General features: G+C 40.2%; 1 protein-coding gene across 1 annotated transcript in view; it reads left to right on the forward strand.

Moving 5' to 3' along the window:
- The first annotated feature begins 307 nt into the window (after positions 1–307).
- Positions 308–18,962, forward strand: part of SCN7A (sodium voltage-gated channel alpha subunit 7) — a 74,948-nt gene continuing 56,293 nt past the window's right edge. Inside the window, exon 1 of the mRNA XM_081143205.1 lies at positions 308–582. Coding sequence (XP_080999331.1) covers positions 573–582 — 10 coding nt within the window. The 5' untranslated portion in view covers positions 308–572. The remainder of the gene's footprint in view (positions 583–18,962) is intronic.

Below are 18,962 nucleotides of genomic sequence, written 5' to 3' on the forward strand. Positions count from 1 at the left end.
CGCAGCCCCGCGCCCCGCAGCCCCGCGCCCCGCGCCCCGCAGCCCCGCGCCCCGCAGCCCCGCGCCCCGCGCCCCGCGCCCCCCCTCCCGGGCGGCGGGCCGAGCAGACCTCCCAGGGGCCGCGGTTCGCGCGGCCGCGGACTCCGCGGGTTCGAGTCAACAGCACCCGCCCACGCCCGGGGAAGTCGAACACTGGCCTGGAGCCGAGGGGAGGGGAGGGGAGGAGGGGAGGAGGGGAGGAGTGGGGAGGGCTCAAAACAGCTTCTGGGCGGCGGGCGCGGCTCCGCTGCGCATCTGGCGGCCGGGGGTGTCGGGGTCGGCGGCTGGGCGGCTGCCCCGGGGACTCGGTTTCGAGCTGGCAATTCAGTGGGGCCGTTTACTACCGAACCGTCGTAGCCCGGGTGGCATCAGCTGGCGAGGCCGGTGCCAATCTAGCAACACCACCTGAGCAACCAGAGCCCAGGAAACCAGAGCGATCAGAAAGAAAGAGAAGCCCAGGAGGAGAAAAGGGTCCCAAGGAGCCCAGCTCCAGGGGGCTCCAAGGGGCGCAGGTGCTGGTGGAGATCCGTCCCATGGTGGCAAGTAAGTGCTTTTTTCTTGCTGTGCGTGCCCAGTCCCAGGACAGTGAAAGCTGCCATCTGCTGCCAGTCTTTCCCACCCAACCCCCACCTGCCCCACCCCATGCAGGTTCCCAGCAGATTAACAAATTCTGGACGTGAACCCAGAGAGCTACTTCTGTGAGCAGCAGCGGCCTCTGGGTGTGTTCGCTGCACTGTATGTGTGGTTAGTTTGTTCATCCCACCAGGTAAGCTTCTGAAACCAAGATGCGATGTTAGTGTAAAATACCTGGAAACCCTACATGTCCCTGGTTTTTAGGTCACATGACAATAATAGAAGAGGAGGAATGCATCCTTACGCAAGGATGGAGTATACTTCTAAGGAATCTTGCCTCTTTCTAAGTCACTTAGCGATTTCAAGGTTGGTGCTTTTCATGTAAGAACTGACAGTGTAAAATTAGACGCATAGGTGTGGTGGGAAATGGTGTGCCCACTTTAAACCACTAGGCATTTTGGTAATGTTTGGATCAACAGGTTTGGGGTGGGGTTTTTTTCATTGTTTAGCTCTGTAAACGCGTATGTCTTAAGAGGTTTTCTTTTAGAGGTGACGGGTATTCGTATTGTGACTGGTTATGTACTGCCTCCGGTACTTAGGATACTAGTCGAAGCACGACAAATGATGAATACAGCTGAATGACCCAGTGACGGACTCTCTTTATTAATGGAAATGATGGAGGCAAGTTTGGATATTGATCAGAAAAATCTCTTGAAATGGGAAAGAGTTTGGGTGGTGCTTTTTGTGGTTACTTTTCCTTCCTGGCTATTGTTCAGGAGAGTAGTTTATGGCAAACATAGAAGGAAGCTGGGCTCTGTAATAAACAGAGTCCTGGATACTATGCCTGCTACAAGAGCCCTAATTAAAATTACAAGTCAGGAAGATAAGGCCCATAAGGAGTAATTACCTAGTTAATCAATGATAAGTTGAAGTCTAAGGAAGAAGACTTTGAGACTGAGAATAATAAAATGTGACTTACATTTTTGTGAAAACGAAGCAAATTATTTAACTATTGATTAACCTTTATTTTTCTTATTTGTAAATCACACATCAAAAACTTACATATCCTGGTAAGGTCAAAATTACAGAGATTACGTGAAGGGTTTTGTGAAGGTCATGTCATGTGTAACTGTTGCTTGCATAAAGAATTATTCTGTTTTTATACATTTCACTGTTCTAGCTCTCATTTTAAGTCGCATTCAATATACCAATAAAAGGGGCTTTCACAGGCCTCACTAGAACGGACTAGAGGAAGTGAAATTCACATGCAGGTAGTGAGTTCTTGCCACCTGGACAGTTTCAAGTATATTCTAACCTGTGAGTTTCCATCCTTGCAAAAATATGTGCTTTAGCTAACATGTACCTCATTTTTTCCTGCACTGGTCCTCTTCTGTTCTATTAGTGTGTGCTAATCAAGGCCAGGTAAGCAAGGGTCTCACCTCTACAACACTGAAAGAGGGAACCTTTAAAGAGGGTTTTCATCTGATGGCTTCTAGGGATATTTTTCAGCTGGGCCATATCTCTTGGCCCGGCTGGGATCATGATTTCCATGTATTTGTTCAATCATTGCTATTTATAAACCAGGCTTATTCTAGTTATACTCCATGATGAAGGGGGAACCCCATTTGTCTGGCCAACAGATATCCCTGTTGTATACACATTATTTCTGACTCTGTTGACTCAGCCTGTTGCTGGCTGAGGATCACTAGCTCTGTGGTGGCAGCCAGCTACCAAACTGATGATATTAGCGTCAACCGAGAGCTTGATGAAGCTAGGGTCCTGCCCAGAGAAATTCTGTTTTTAAAATCTGCAATTAGGTCAGGGTATTTAGTTTTAAACTGGAACATCAGAGGATGTTGATTTGGTGGTGGTGGTGGTGGTGTAGTCCATGGTTGAATCCATGATGTTGAATGGAATATTCCTTCCTATCTGCTTTAGATGCCACAGTGGCCAGAGTAAAGCCCACCAGCCTTTCACTCTCTCGAGTTCTTCCAGAAGCTGTACCGTCTAAGTGCCTAATTACAGGCTATAACTTTGGCTCTGCTCCATAGTTAGTTTTGCCCTAATATGTTTCAAGGCTCCTCTCCAGTTTCTCTGAAATTTGAGACGTGGTTGGGTATCTATGTGTTTGGTTCCTCATTTGAAAAGCAAGAGTAGTTTTGAGGAGTGGGAGGAGATCCTGGAGAAGCAAACCAACTCTTTGAGAGTGATCAGGAGAGGAGCAGAGGTGGATCCCCAGCTTTAGGAAGCCTTCAGGGTTCCAGTGAATGTGCCTGTTATGGAATTTTAAAAAAAGTATTTTGTAGTCCACGGATCCAGTGGCACCTAAAACCATAGGTCAAAAGGTCTCAGGATTGTCAAAGTGTATAGATGTTACATGCCTAACAAGCTCTCCTTTGTATTACTCTAGCGGGGCAACGATACATTCTTCCCTATTGAGCTCTTAAATGGCCTCTGGCCAGATTTTCCTTGTAAAGGGTCTGACTGACTAGGGTCCCAGAACAGTTAGTTCTGGAAAGCTTCTGGCCTTTCCCCAACATGCTTGTTTTGGTGGGCTGGGCAGGCACAGCTTGGAAATTGTTGTCGTGTTCAGGAAACAAGGGACCCTGCTAGTGAACCATGAGGTTGCCATAGAGAAGCTCAAGTGGGCATACTTAAAACCAAGGCAGCTTTTCTTCGTTCCTTGGAATCCCTTTCCTGCCTTCATTGCCTCATTAGTCATGATGGCTCACCTTGGTGAGACCCTGTCTCTCACAGAGACTTACTGTCCTGCATCCTCTCAGGGCATTGGGTCATCCGCTGAGCCTTCCTTGGGCTCATTTTTGTAAGTGAATTTGAGACTGGGTGCTAAGACTCTGTCATATGACAGTTTTATCCAGATTTCTTCCTCTCAGCATCCATTGCACCATTCTGAACGTGTGTGATCTGCACTCCTCCTCCCTGGAAAGAAGACATTTGCAAAGACCTCAGCTCCTGATTATTTTAATGAACCATCACTGGAATCCAAGTTTACCAGATTTTGAGGGGAATTCAGTTCTCAAAAGAGATCTTCTTATTTGGGGAGAGATGGGACCTGTCCCTTTGAACTTTGGCTGGTGCTTCTTGATTTACAAGGCTGTTTTCCTAGTTTTTGAATCCAAAAGAATGCCTGGATTAAAACTCTTAAGAAATATTTTTAAAAATGGCAAAATGGCAGTGCATACTTATGGTTTTGAAAAGGTTATTTATAATTATTCTGTGAGATGACATTCTGGGAATGTGTTGGCTGAAATTGTCAGAGTGAGAGAGTTGGAGCCAGAATGAAGTGGATATATTGAAAATAGGCTGATCTGGGAGCAGAAACAGCTGCAGTCAGAATCCAGGTCCAGGGACAAAGGAGGAAAAGTCAATTAAGGCAAGATAAACTGTATGCCAGGAAGAATTAAAGAGTAGGAGTCAGATAATTGAAGTTAAACAGGAAGTAAGCAGCTCAAATGGAAAAATAATCCAAAAGCAGAAAACCAAGTGGGTTGAAATCCAGGGTAACAGACAGCTGCAAAATTCCAGGTGGATTGATGCCTTTTTGGTCAATCTGCTCTTTATTTCCAAGCCTTCAGTGTGTAAGCATTCCACTACTGGATTTTAGTAATACATACATGGTAAATTAAACTCAAGTAGTACATAGAACTATTAACCAGAAACCAACAGAATCTCCTGACACCTTTTCAGTTCCTCTCCATAAATAGAGGGGAATATTTCCAGAGGGGAAATATTATGCATGTGGTAGCATCTATAACACTGTGTATATAATCCTTATAAAACAGTTTAAGTAAGGTAAGCCATTCTCAGTGTTACATTTTTCACTAAGAAATTTATTCTGGGAATCTTTCCATATGAGCACAGACATATCCCATTCTTCATGATTATAAAATAGGGTCTCATGATAGCAACGTACTGTGATTTATAATATTAGCTTCTTAGGGTGGAGCTTTAATAATTTCCAGTCTTTGAAATTAAAAGCCTGTTGTGACTAGCATCTTTGCAAACATGACTTCTCAAACTTCACAAGAACCTTCACTGGGCAGTTTACACTCTCACCTGAACTGTGTGAAGGTGCCCGTTGCTTTTATATCCCAGCTGATCAAAGGTCACATCCATTGAGGAGAGTCTCAGTTATGTCTCTAGAGCTTTACTGCTAAAGTTGTTTTAATCTTATCCGTATCTTTCAGAATCTCATGAGTTTTAATCAAGTCTCCTCATATTCTTGTACTGTCTAAAAGACAACAATATTTTTGTATCCTCCATAAGAAAAAAATCAATGCATCTAGTATCATTTGAGTTCTAAACCCCTGAGGGGAAAAAAAGAGATGGTAGAGAGTTCTAAGGGCAAAGGCTCTGCATCAGAGAATTTAGTTGTGAGTCATCACAGAATGTAGGAAAGATGAAATATAAGCCGTAATATATCTATGAAGTGCAGTCAAGTAGCCCCAATAAACAAAAATGTCAATATAAATTGGTCTCTTCTCTAAAGCTTGTGTGACTTCTACATTCTCAACCATATAGATTCTACTCAGTGATCACATTAACTGTCTTATTCACTTATGCATGTTGTCCCTTCTAGGCCCAGGTTAACTTATTTATCAGCATTGTCATTACGGTTATTACTTTTTTCTATTACAATTATCTGAATTTCATTGGTGCAATAGGCCTGATGCATTGTTCATGCTGATAGAAAGTATAATTGTTTCAAAATAGTTTGGAAGCTAAGTGAGAAGTCATTTTACTCTTTATTTCCTATTCCATGTTAGAGTGAACTTGCATTTGGGATACTATCCTTACCTTTACCCTATGGATCATTTTCCTATTTCTTCTTCATTTTTCCTAATTTACATTATCTTGCTTAATGGCCTACACCCTTGTAAGCTACCCTAAATCCTTTGGTAAGTAAATTAGGAGAATACATGAATATACATTATCTAGTGTAGAGTAGAACATTTCATAATTCTTTTCAGCACAGCAAATCTAGCATCTGTTTCTCATCACTAGGATCAAATCCAGCTTCCCAGGAAGCGTAGAGGTTGTTTGTTTGTATGTTGTTTTTTCATTCCCTAAGGAGAAAAATGAAATTGAGGAGGCTGTGACTGCCCTAAGTAGTCACTTCCTACATGTGCAGAATCTGTCTCCAGAGCCTGACTGCATTACTGGCAGGTTGTTCTCTGGGAATCAAACTGAGACACAGGAGGAAAAATAGGGAGTGGGAGGAGAGAGGAGAAACATTGACTTCTGGCATGCCCTTTCTTCACTGTCCTTCACTGTCTCTCAGAAGATGCAGCTGCAGCTGCTGGTAGGAAACGTTATGCACGCAGCCTCTTCCTGGGAACTAAGCTGCACAGATCGAGCATTGGCTCACTGATTGGGTGGCCATGTCATTTTTCCTCCAACTCAGGATGCTTTTGGAAAGGAAGAAGAATGCCATTAATAATTAGTTCTCAACAATAAGCATCAACCCACTGTCTCCAGATCCCATGACTTCTAATCACATACTTAAATATGAGATTGGGTACGTTGGAAATGAGAGGAAAGAGTGGAAGGAAAAAAGAAATTTGTTATCCCTGAGGGACCTGGGAGCAACAGGATAAGGTGGATGTCCCAGTTGCATTTATTTGATTTCAAACTTTAGAGCTGCTTTACACCAGGATCTCTGTGGCAGATCGGTAATACCTGGTAAGGTCATTGTTAAACAGGCACCCAGAGAATGAGGAAATTCTAGAGCTAAGGGAGAGTTGGTGCCCAAAGAGGTAAAAAGGATGCCGATCTTCTGGGGAAGTGATGTTCTGAAGCATGTAATGGCCTCAGCCATTCCAGTGTGTGTTTCATCTCTCATACTTAGGATATCAAACAAGAAAAAACAACTAAAGAAAATGTAATGATGCCTCTGCTTATGTTATAAATGTGGTTGGATGAAGCTGGGTTATGATCCAAAGGAATGTTTCTGTCTGACAGGCTGCATTAGAGTCGTCTCAGGGGGTCTCAGCCCAACATATTCTGAAATTGTCTGTCTGCGTTGGGCTACTTGCTCCTAGATTTTCAATATTAGTACCAGAAGATTTCTAATAGGTAGTCAAGAGCTGGTATAATTCAAATCAGCTGCACTGAGAGAATTTGCTTCCCCTACAACTCAGTATGAAGGTTTTGACCAGAGGTCACCATCCTCTCACCTTTGTCCCTTAAGAGGCCCCAGGATTCATGAACTGGGGATTGGACACTGTCAGCCATCCAGAGTCTGATACATTGTTGCAGGTCTTATACATATTTCAAGCTAACCCAGAGCCAGACAAAGTGCTAGAAGTTTATGGTTTGCTTTATATGGCAACTGATTCAGAACTCTTTTATCTGGTCACAGAATGAGGTCTTGGTTTGTGGATCTGTGAGCTTAGTTCCACTGCTCAAGAAGCTGGGCAACAATGAAGGTTCAGGGAAATTCAACAGTCTCATTGCAGATTAGGAGGATGTTCAGGGAGGTCAGCTGGTTGTGAATGGTTCCCAAGAGCTCCAGGGAGAGATCCAGTTATGGATATTATTAAACAGAAATTCAGATCAGGTCTTGCATCTCAGGGGAGCCAGTTGCAGCAAGCAATTCAGGGTTGAAGGCAGGTTATAGAATCTGGTTGCATGACAAACCCCCCACGCATTCCATTGGGAAGAGACAAATGGTACTTGTTGAGCCCTAATGTGGTCACTGGCCAGGAATTTTTGGTCAAGGATCTGACAGACTGGGTTCACCCAAAATACAATTCTAGGAAGATCCTGGCTCTTCTACAACTTGTTCATTTAGTTGGAGTAACAAGGGGTAATTCAGAAATTTTAGAGGCCAATTTTACAAAGGAGTAAAAGTTTGAAGAACATCTGGAGAAACTGGAGTCATTAAGTGGTTTACAATGTTGGGTTAGACCACTTTCCCAGACTCACTGATAGGGAACCAAAACCTTTGTTGTCTTAGAAGATTCCCATGGGACTATTTAAGCTAGAACCAGCTTTACTTTTGTGTTCCTAGCAGCCTGACTTTCTCTATCATTGTCATAGTTTCATTTGTTAGTCAGGAGACCCTCATTGGGATCCTATCCCCAGTGATCTATGTTCCTTCCTGGTGTTTCAACTGCCAAAGTTTGAACTGTCGAGTTTTTCTTCTGTTCATTGTTTATAACAAATTTGCACTCAGATGCAGATAGGGAGACTTTATTATCTGTCACTGGTTATGGACTTCTAATCCTATTTTGTGTATTGACTGTCATTCTGAAGCCTAGTGTCCTAGGCTGCTCCCTACTTCAAGAAGAGAGACATTATTATAAGATTATTAAAAAATTTAACAAATACTCTGTAGAATCCAGGTCCACCAGTGTTGGAGATGATTTTAATTTCAGTCAATGTTGCTCTTAAAACTTAATTTTCAGAAATGACCAAGATGACTTGGTTCTTATTTGTTTACAGTTCTGTCTCCCATTGACCTTAAATTCAGTGATTATATTTTATTAATATTTCTAGCACTGCCACCTGGCATAGTGCTTGGCACTTAATGAGTATATATTCCACAAATGGTTGAGAGATAAATTAATGAATGTCAAAAGCAAACACCCAGGTTAAACATATTGCCCTACATGACATATCAACTGGCAAGAACAATCTTTTAAGAAAAATTGGAGCTCACTTTCTAAAATATATCTGACATTAAAATGTTAAAATATAGAATTAAATATAAGTACAGATGATCATATATATGTGTGTACATACATATATATTTTTTAATATTTTTACTAATTTGAGAGAGAGAGAGAGAGAGAGACATTGATGTGAGAGAGACACATCAGTCAGTTGCCTCCTGAACATGCCCTGGTCAGGGATCAAACTCGCAACTTGAGTATGTACTCTGACCAGGAATCAAACCCGCCACCTTTCTGTGTACAGGATGATGCTCCCACCAACTGAGCCACACCAGCCAGGGCCATACATTTTTTTGAGAGACTTACTTGTTTACAACTTTTTTCTGCAAAAGAGCATATTTCAAAATATGTTCCAAGGGTCCTGAGAGGGCTTGGGAAGGATAGAGTTGAGCAATCAGGAAATATGAAGCCACCAAAAAACGCAGAATGTCCACCCAGAGTAGGTCAATCCTTGGTCAGGCACACAGATTGAGAAGACTTAGCCAAAATTGGCTGAACTCTCTGCAGAATATAATTGCAGAGAATGGAAAAACAAGAGCTATAAATCAAAAGTCATTTTAGTCAGGAAAGAGCAAAACAATCTCAGGGGCAAGAAAAAGAGTTGAAATTAAAAATATGATAGCTGCACTAGAGTAAAGAAATGCAAATACAAGAAGAATCTAAGCATATAAATTAATTATGCAATAAATAAAATGAAATCTGAGCTAGTTTGGAGACTAGAGGTCATATACTTGCAGGAGTACAAGGCTATTTGCTATTAGATGTTAGGTCTGTCCAGCTAGCTGTCATTCAGTCCTCCCATCTAGAAACAGTCTACTCTTGGGACTTAAAGTCATCAAGTAATAATTGTGACATTTTGAATTATAATAGAAGAAATATCAGCAGCTTTTTCTAAACATGACTGGAATCCTGGAATCTAAGGAGACATATGCTCTGCCCTGTTCATCAACCCTTCAAGCTATATCTCAGGACAAGAAAATAATGGGACTTGGGGTTAGGGAGGAGGGAGAAGATTTATGAAGAGTTAAAACTTTTATAGTATGGTTGATATATTTTTTCCATTAAAGATTTTGGGCTGTCACTAGTGGACCATTGTTATGGTGTTTACCCCTAGCAAGTTAAAGAGGAATTGTTAAAGAGGAAGCCAATAGAAGCAAGCAACTTGAAAGCAGCAAGAAAAAACAAGCAAACTAAAAGTTTGGTGATATAAGATACAAATAAATAAAGCAGGAGAAACATGTAAAAAGCAGAACTCTTCTAAAAATCATTTAAGGATATCACAGTATTGCAGTTGATTGTAATTGAATATTATTATTACTTTGATTTATTAGTAAGAAATTATATTCAGCATATGCTCTTTATATACTGCCAGGAAGTATGGCAGTAATTTTAATTTAAAAGATGGTTAAACATAAAAATACAGTGCTTTAAAGTAATAACAGCTGATGTATATTGAGTGTGTATTACCTGGCAGGCACTTTTCTAGATGCTTTATATTTATTAACTCACCCATGCTCACACTACTCTATGAGGTAAGTACTTTTATTACTCCCATTTTTATAGTTGAAACTAGCCACGGAGAGGGTAAGTACTTTGCTTAAGGTCACAGTTAAAAAGTTCTCAAGTCCAGAATTGAATCCAGATGATCCAATAAATATTATGGAGCTAGATTTTTTCAAATATTTATTATAAACTATTTCAAACTTGGAAAAGCAAACAAAACTGCACAAGGAACACCCAAACAATACACAAATCTTCAATTGTCATTTTATATTTACTTTATCACATACGTTTGCATGCATTCCTCAAACCATCCATTAATTATTCTTATTTTTTTGATGTCTTTTGAAATAAGTTGCAAACACTAGTAGGCCTCACCTATAAACACTTCATAATCCAGATAGTCAACTAGAATTCAGTATTTGTTTTTGGACTTTTTAAAAGGTAAAACAAAGTAAAATGCATAAATCTTAAGGGTATCATTGTCAGTTTTTACAAATGTTTACACCTGTGTGCTCCAGACCTCTAACAGGATGAACATTACCTCCACCTTGGAAAATTTCATCATTCTTCCCAGTCATTTCCTCCTCCACTCCCAGAGATTACCTGTGTGTGTTCTAGCACCTCACCTAAAGTATATTATGTAGTCTCTAACCTTTGGTGTAAGGCCTCTTTTACTCAGCATAGTTGTTTTAAACTCAGTCATTTTTGGGTGTAACAGTAGTTCATTCATTTTTATTGCTGAACTGTTTTCTATTGTATAACTATATCACGGTTTTTATTTTTCTATCTGTTCTCTTGATGGTTAGCTGGGCTGCTTCCAGTTTTTGGTAATTATGCTTTATATTTTTCCACATATTTCTAATTTCTTTCACTTTATTTTTTCTCGAAGATCTAAATTGACATCTGAAACCTCTGAATATATATCTTTATTTTGTCTTCATTCTTGAAGGATACTTTTGCCATATATCGAGTCCTACACTGTCTTTATTGTGATGAGGAGCCGGTAACCATTTTTATTATTGTTCCCTAATATATACTATGTCACTTTTCTTTAAGTGCTTTGAATCTTTTGATGGTGATATTTATTAATATTTGACCCATGTGGCTTAAAACACTTATTGGTAGTGATATATAAAACCACTTGCTTTCTAAACTCTTTTCATTGTAAATGTTAAATGACAGATAGATGCTTTTCAGTGAGCTGTCCTAAAATTATTCTGTAAAGAATTTCATACATTTTACAAATACACATGATCTTTTGTACTCCATTGGTTTCACCTATTTATATATATATATCCATATAATTATATAATTGCATACTGTGTGACATAAGCACACACTCGCATATACACATATACTTATATAAGTATATAAAACATGCACACACATATAAAGTTTAATTATATTTATTAAGCTCCAAATCCATATTTCCAGTTAATATCTGAGTTTTTACTTTCGGATATTTCAGATGTACATCAAACCCCCAAAATATAAAACATTACCTCTCTCTACCCTAATCTCCAAATTGGTACTTCTCCCATATTCCATATTATCTATATGGCACAGCAATAATACAATCAAGATCTTATAGACTTCACTGTCAAAACCTGTGATCAATGTACATAGTTAGGAATCAACTATTAGGTTATTTTTTAATTTGTAAAGATATTAAGAAGCACATCATTTTTTACTTTTAAAATAATTCTCCACACATATACTTTAAAAAATCCATATGGTTATAGAGACATAAAAATTATTCCCTTATAAGCTTAAGGATGTACTCTATAATATTTTTAGCAGCTGTACCTGAGAAACGTGCTGATTATTTCTATTCTTAACTGTTAAAATACAACTTGGGGGCGGGATGGGTGAGAGGGTAGTAAAGGGTAAAGGGGGTCAAATCTATGGTGATGGAAGATATGACTTTGGGTGGTGGGCACACAATGTAATATGCAGATGATGTATCATATTACTGTACACTTAAAACCTATATAATTTTATTAACCAATGTCACCCCAATAAATTCAATGAAAAATACAACTCTGAACATTCTGCACATTAATTGGTTTGAGTTGTACACATTGGGTATGCTCATATTGCTAAAATTGCTAGGGTAAGTTGTATTGTTTTAATTTAGAGAACTAGTGCCAGATTTTTCTCTAGACAAGATGTACCAATTTATACTACCAAAAAAGTTTATATTAGAGTACTTATTTCCTCACATCCTAAACATCACTTCATTAAACTAGGATTTCCATTTTTAACTATTATAAGGCAATTTATTTATGCTTTTTTTAAAGTTTTATTGTTTGGGTTTTTAATTTTAAATTTTGTTTTGCATTTAAATCATTCAACCATCCAAAATTTATTTGACTGTTAGACATGTATGGAAACAAGGATGATGGGAACTATGGGAACTGCCTAGTTCTGAACCTCCTCACATATGCTTCATAAACAATACAGTACAAAAAAAGAAAACTACACAAAACCCACACCATCAGCATAACTAGAAGTCAGAGAATGCCCAACCTTCAAAATGCCTGTATAGGAAAAGTAAATACCAGTCCATTTGCACTCTCTCTCATGCTTCAAAAGCTCTATGGAAAATGGGGCCTAAATTTAAGTTGAAATGACTGACAGAAAGAGAACACTCTCAATAATGGTGAAAATACTGGGGGTGAGGAAACACATTTTCCACTAACTTCTTTGTATCAATTATTGAATAATTTCTATTCCACCACTCTGATTTTATATAAACTAATTTTTTATGTAGATTCTACATGATAACAATGTTCAAATTATGCTTAATGACAGTAACTAATCAGCCTGGGAGAAATGAAACCATTGATAGATTTAAGCTCAACTCTCCATAATCCTCAATCTGGGCATCTACAGAAGAATATGGAGGGAGGGGGGGAGAGAGGGAAAACTAAGTCAAAGCCAAGATCACAACCAATATCATATGGCAGAAGCAATCCAGTGAGCATCAGTAACACTTCAGCTCAAACCACCAAAAACATAGCACTGGACACTGCTACTAGTATTATTCCCTAAGTTGCTGAACATTGCTGTTGAAGCTTCTGCCTCCTTTGCAAAAGTGGATTCTCCACTGCCCCTCTTATTTTTTAAAATTTATTATTTTATGTTTTTAATTTATCTTTATTGTTGAAAGTATTACAGATGTCCCATTTTTCCCCTCTATTGATCCTGTCCACCTTGCTCCCCTCCCCAGGCCTTCACCCCATTATTATGCATATATGCATATAACTACTTTGGTTAATCTCTTCCCGCCCCCCCATCCCCTTTTCCTCTTCCTTCTGAGATACAACCGTCTGTTGCATGCTTCAGTGTTCTAGGTCTATTTAGTTTGTTAGATTCTTTTGTTCATTAGCTGCTTCTTAAAGAAGACCCTTCAACATTTCATGTAATACTGGTTTGGTGGTGATGAACTCTTTTAGCTTTGTCTTATCTGAGAAGCTCTTTATATGACCGTCAGTTCTAAATGATAGCTTTGCTGGCTAGAGCAATCTTGGTTGTAGGTTCTTGCTTTTCATCACTTTGAATATTTCTCACCACTCCCTCTGGCCTGCAAAGTTTCTGTTGAGAAATCAGCTGACAGTCATATGGGTGCTCCCTGGTAGGTAACTAATTGCTTTTCTCTTGCTGCTTTTAAGATTCTCTCTTTGTCTTTAACCTTTGGCATTTTAATTATGATGTGTCTTGCTGTGGGCCTCTTTGGGTTCCTCTTGTTTGGGTCTCTTTGTGCTTCCTGGACTTGTAAGTCTATTTCTTTCCCCAGGTACGGGAAGTTTTCTGTAATTATTTTTAAAATAGGTTTTCAATTTCTTGGTCTCTTTCTTCCCCTTCTGGCATCCCAATAATATGAATGTTGAGCCTCTTGAAGTTTTCCCAGAGGCTCCTTACACTATCTTCATATTTCTGGATTCTTTTTTCTTTTTTCTTTTCTGGTTGGGTGTTTTTTGTTACCTCATGTTCCAAATTGCTGATTTGATTCTCAGCGTCCTCTACTCTACTGTTGATTCCCTGTAAATTATTCTTCATTTCAGTTTGTGTAGCCTTCATTTCTGATTGGTACTTTATTATGTCATTGATGATCTCACTAGTTTCCTTAATAGTCTTACTAAGATCCTTGAGCATCCTTATAACCATTGTTTTGAACTCTGTATCTAGTAGCTTGCTTGGCTCCATTTCATTAAGTTCTTTTTCTGGAGATTTCTTCTGTTCTTTCCTTTGTGACATGTTTCTTTGCCTCCACATTTTGGCTGCTCCCAGGTGTTTGTTTCTATGTATTAGGTAGAGCTGCTATGTCTCCTGGAATTTGTAGAGTGGCTTTGTGTAGTAGGTGTCTGTGGGGTCCAGTGGCTCAGCCTCCCCAGTCACCTGAGCTGGGCCTTCTAGGTGCTCCCCTGTGTGGGCTGTGTGCACTGTCCTGTTGTAGTTGGGCCTTGGTTGCTGTTGGTGTCACTGGGAGCAATTGAACCCCAGGCCAATCGGCTGTGAGGACCAGCTGCAACTACAGCCAAAGAGCTGCTGTGCTGGACACACCCCTGTGGAGCAGGATTTACTTCAGTGGGGCTTTGGTGTTCACCAAGTGCGCCCCTTGAGTGTGTCACTCATGGATGTGGTAGGGTTGTAATCCAGCGTGGTCAAGTCTGACCACCAGGTGCACTGTTTCTGGGGCCTCCCGGGAGGTGCAAAGTCAGCCTGTGCCAGTGCCTTGCCCAGGGCCACCCAGCATGAGCTACACAGCAAACCGTGGTTGGCTGCTACTTGTGCTGGGGCTTGGAGGTGCCCAGGAGAGGCCAAGCTATGAGCCAATGCAGGCTGCCGCTAGTGCCAGGCCTGGGGCCACTTATCAAGCTGTATGGGGCCCGCTGCTGCTTCTTTGAGAGATTTTAGGAAAGTCCTAAGTGTGAGGCTCGAGAGGCCACTTGCACAGAAAAGCCCCTGGAAATGGCCTGGATGAGCCTGCAGCTGGGGAGGGGCGGGGCCTCCGGGAATCACGGGGCGGGGCCAAAGGTGAGAGTCAGGTGCTGGGGATTCAAACATGGCGCCTGCCTGCCGGCTGTGTGCAGGGAGGACTCGCCAAAGGAGCCATGGCCTCCGCCAGCCCTTCTGCCCGGGAGGAAGCCGCCCCTCCAGCTCTCACCCGGATCTCAGGCAGGTTAGTTCCTCCCCGAGGGTCCCGGGTCCTTTCAGGCTGCTCCCGGCGCTGGGCTCAGAGGGAGCGTCCGAGTGAGTCCGTGCCGGGCCCTTTAGAGGAGCTGCTGGGGCTCCCGCAGCCTCCGCGACCCTCAGGGACGGTCCCCGCTGGTTTCACAGCCCGAAGCTGTGGGGACATCTCCTCCCTGCCCTGGAGCCCTGGGCTGGGGGCCTGCTGTGGGGCTGGGACCCTCTCACTCCTCTGGGAAACCTCCCCCGCTGAGATTCCCTCCCGGGTTTTACCCGCGGCACCGGGTGTGGGCCCGCAGCGGCATCTCCGGGATTCAGCCCCGATCCGCCCGTGTCTCTGCCCCTCCTCCCGGTCTCAGTGCTTCTTCAGCTCCCTGGTTGTGGGGCTTCTGTGCAGCCAGGTCTCGGGAGGCTCTGAGTGACGGTGGTTCTGTGTTTTAGTTGTGATTTTGATGTGGTGGCGGGAGGCGGCGGGTACAGCTGCTACCTACGCCAGCATCTTGTTTCTCCCCCGAGAAAAAAGTCTTTAAAAATCGCTCCCTTTCAATTTTACAAAATTTTACAAAATATTTGACTTTGACCACACTTTACAGACAATCCCACCTGATGAACTTGTCAGCTACTCAGTCCTGCAAGTTGGTACCTAAATTATCTCATTAAGCCCATTAGTTTGTGGATATCTCTAAAGGAGCCATATGGACATCAATTGTTAGCACTTGTCTAAAAATTTACAACTTGCAAGCAGTTTTGTGATGTAGTTTAATGGTACACAAATTTAGATTTAGACACATATGGGTTAGTATGTATCTTCACCACTCAACTAGCACAATGTTGGAGAAGTCATGAAACACATCAATCTCTGTTTCCTCATTTGTAGATGATGATCACAAGGATGACGTGAGAACATGAGATAATAGAAACATCTAGTCCAATGCCTCGAAAATGAAAATGGTAGTCACTCAGCAAGTGTCACCAAAATTATAATTGCCTTAATTATGACAAATATTGGCTCATTCTCAAATGCTTGAAAATTGTTTTAAGGAGAACTTTTTTCTATATTGATGCACCTCTTTTCCCCATATTGATGCTGGTTGTGATATCCAAGATATACGGCTTGCACTTTAATCAACAATATAAAATATTAGTGCAACTAAAACTTGTTAGAGCCCAAGCCTGAGTTGAATTTGATACAATTCTTGCCAAAAGCTTACTTTAGCTTTCGATTTTTTAGAAAGTCAGTCTAATGGACAGATTAACTATTAATCTTTCTATCTTTTTCAGGCTTTAGCATGCTGTATTAAGATCACTCACCGGAAAGCATAGTGCCTTCACCATATTTTATAAATTCCCCACAGGAATGCTTTTACCTAATTATGACTTAATGATTAATAATTTATAATTTTTTCTTAGCCATCCAGAAGTCAAATGCAAGCCAGTTCCTCTTGATAAGCATTTGTATTTCTTTGTCATGCTATAGAAGGCAATGTTCACTTTCAATTCATTTATGTAGTGAACAACCCAGAGTAGTTTTGTTCAACATCAGAATTATCACTACAGAAATATTCTGGGATAACTGACTGAGTTGGGGGAGAGAATTAATACTGACAGTCAGGACTGTTGTGCAGGCTTTCTGTATATGGTCTGTTTACCCTTTATGACTTTGTGCAATATGTGAGGGATTCCAAAATTTACATGTGAGGAAATATGACTCAGGCAATGTTAGGACATTTGGAAAAAATGTTTTTCTTGAGTCTTTTCTATTTCAACTACTGCATCTTCCATTCTTTTAAGTAGTCTGTAGATGCTGTGATTTGAGTCAATCAGTATTCTGATTCTACTTGAGGACCCTCCAGTTTACTTACGTGCCTTTTGGGTGTGGTCATGGATTACAACAGAATAGAGAAGGGCTGCCTCCTCCACCTTCCTTCAATACAGATAAAGGTTATATAGTTTTCTTGGCAGATACAAACCGGTGTTGATTTACAAGACAGTTACTATTCAGTAAAATCCTTTGGAAGTTTTCTTTGCTACAAAGAAACATATCTTTTCTCTACTGTACTTGTGCAGATGGGATATTTCTGTCCAAATTTCATAACTATACATATATTCCATTGTATATTATTTTATTAGGTTTGGCCCATCATTCTAAAATATAAAAATCTAATACAATTAAAACTTTATATTTACTTCCCATTTATTAGGTGCCAGTCACTGTACTAGGCATTTTCACTCATATTTTTTTTATTTTATTCTTATTTAATCCAAAGAGTAATACCAATTTTATGACTAAAGGTTCAAGAATATTAAGTAATTTGACTGAGACCTCTCAGAACATTAGTAACATAATTTAGGTTTTGAATGCAGGTCTATCTAATTTCAAAGCTCATGATTTTATTTGCTTATACTGGCCTATAATCATGAGTAATTAAGAAACTTCATAATTTGTATTCAAGGGACTCCATGTAAAGATTTCAATTTTGAAAGCACATTTAATATTTTAAAGGAAGAGAATTCCGTATGTGAGAACAAACTGCAGTATCTGTAGCCTCTGTTTATAAATTGTGAGGTGTTGTTATAGATGTGTTTATATGTATAGATGGTGTATATAAATGATTCCTGACCAACTTTTAATGTGTTACTTTTGTGCATGATATTGAGCAAGATATTTGGAAAAGAAGTAAATTTAAAGATGAACAATTGTTAGTTTTTTAAACTATTAATCTGGAAAGAGAGCTCCAAGAAGAGATATGCCATTATGAGTATTCCATGTTTCTCTCTTTAAAATTGCTTCACACTCCATCCTTGTAACATCCCTTGAGGGAAGTAGACAAAAGAAGCTATTGCTATTGTGAAAATGTCCCTCTCTCTGGTCACAAGTGACTGAGCTAAGGGAAAATAAATCCCTAGGCTGGGCTAGACCCCAATTAAGATTATTTTTTTACAGTTTTTGAGATAGAGGTTATAGACATGTGGTGGGAACTTAAACTGAAAAATCCAAGGTGAAGCTGGGGTGGCATTGTTTAATGTGCATTCTTAGAAGTAAGCGAACAAAGCCATTCTTTAGATAGAATGAAAAGTCCAGAAAACAGTGATCCCATGAAAGGTATAAGGAGTCATCCCAGTACTTGATTTTCCATTTGTATTTCCCAGGACACAGAAATGAACTATGTGTTCTCTCCTTGGATGTCTATGAGATTGCTATTTGTATATTTAAAATGTCGGCCACACATCATTTGTTTAAGCTAGCAGTAAGAGTCTGATTTTTACAGTGATTGATACTCCATTAAGATTAACTAACATCACCCTGGCCAGTGTTGCTCAGCGATTAGAGCATTGGTCCCCACAAGGAAGGGTCATGAGTTTGATTCCTAGTCAAGGGCACGTACCTGGGATTGCAGGCTCAGTCTCAGGCCCCAGTTGGAGCGTGTTCAGGAGGCTACCAATCAATATGTCTCTTTCTCATAGATGTTTCTCTCTCTCTCTTTCTCTCTCCTCCTCCCCTCCCACTATCTGAAAATCAATGGAAAAAATATCCTCAAGTGAGGATTAACAATAACAACAAAAGATTAACTGACATCTTTTCTTACTTTCTTAATAGATAAGTAATGGATTAAACTATTAAACAACTCAGTTTCACTAAACAGTGTGGAATTCTGATACAGAATATATGTGTGTGATTACTGTTTTAGGAAAACTGTATAGAAGGAATTCAGCCAAGGCCAGCACTAGAAGACACAAAATATACACATACAAAATGCCACAATAGCAATTACAAAATTTCTTATCTTTAATTGCAATAATAAAATTACAAAGAGGGTTAAGGGGAATGAATTATCAGTCAGTTGTCAATGAATAGGGTCACTTGCATAGTTTTTGACAAGAATTAGGCTGGAGAAAGCTAGCAAAAGAACATATTTTTATGTAAGAGGAAAGATCAAGGTTTATGAATGGGGAATT

The sequence above is a fragment of the Miniopterus schreibersii genome (assembly GCF_964146895.1).
Source record: "Miniopterus schreibersii genome assembly, chromosome: 7".
Classification (NCBI taxonomy): domain Eukaryota; kingdom Metazoa; phylum Chordata; class Mammalia; order Chiroptera; family Miniopteridae; genus Miniopterus; species Miniopterus schreibersii.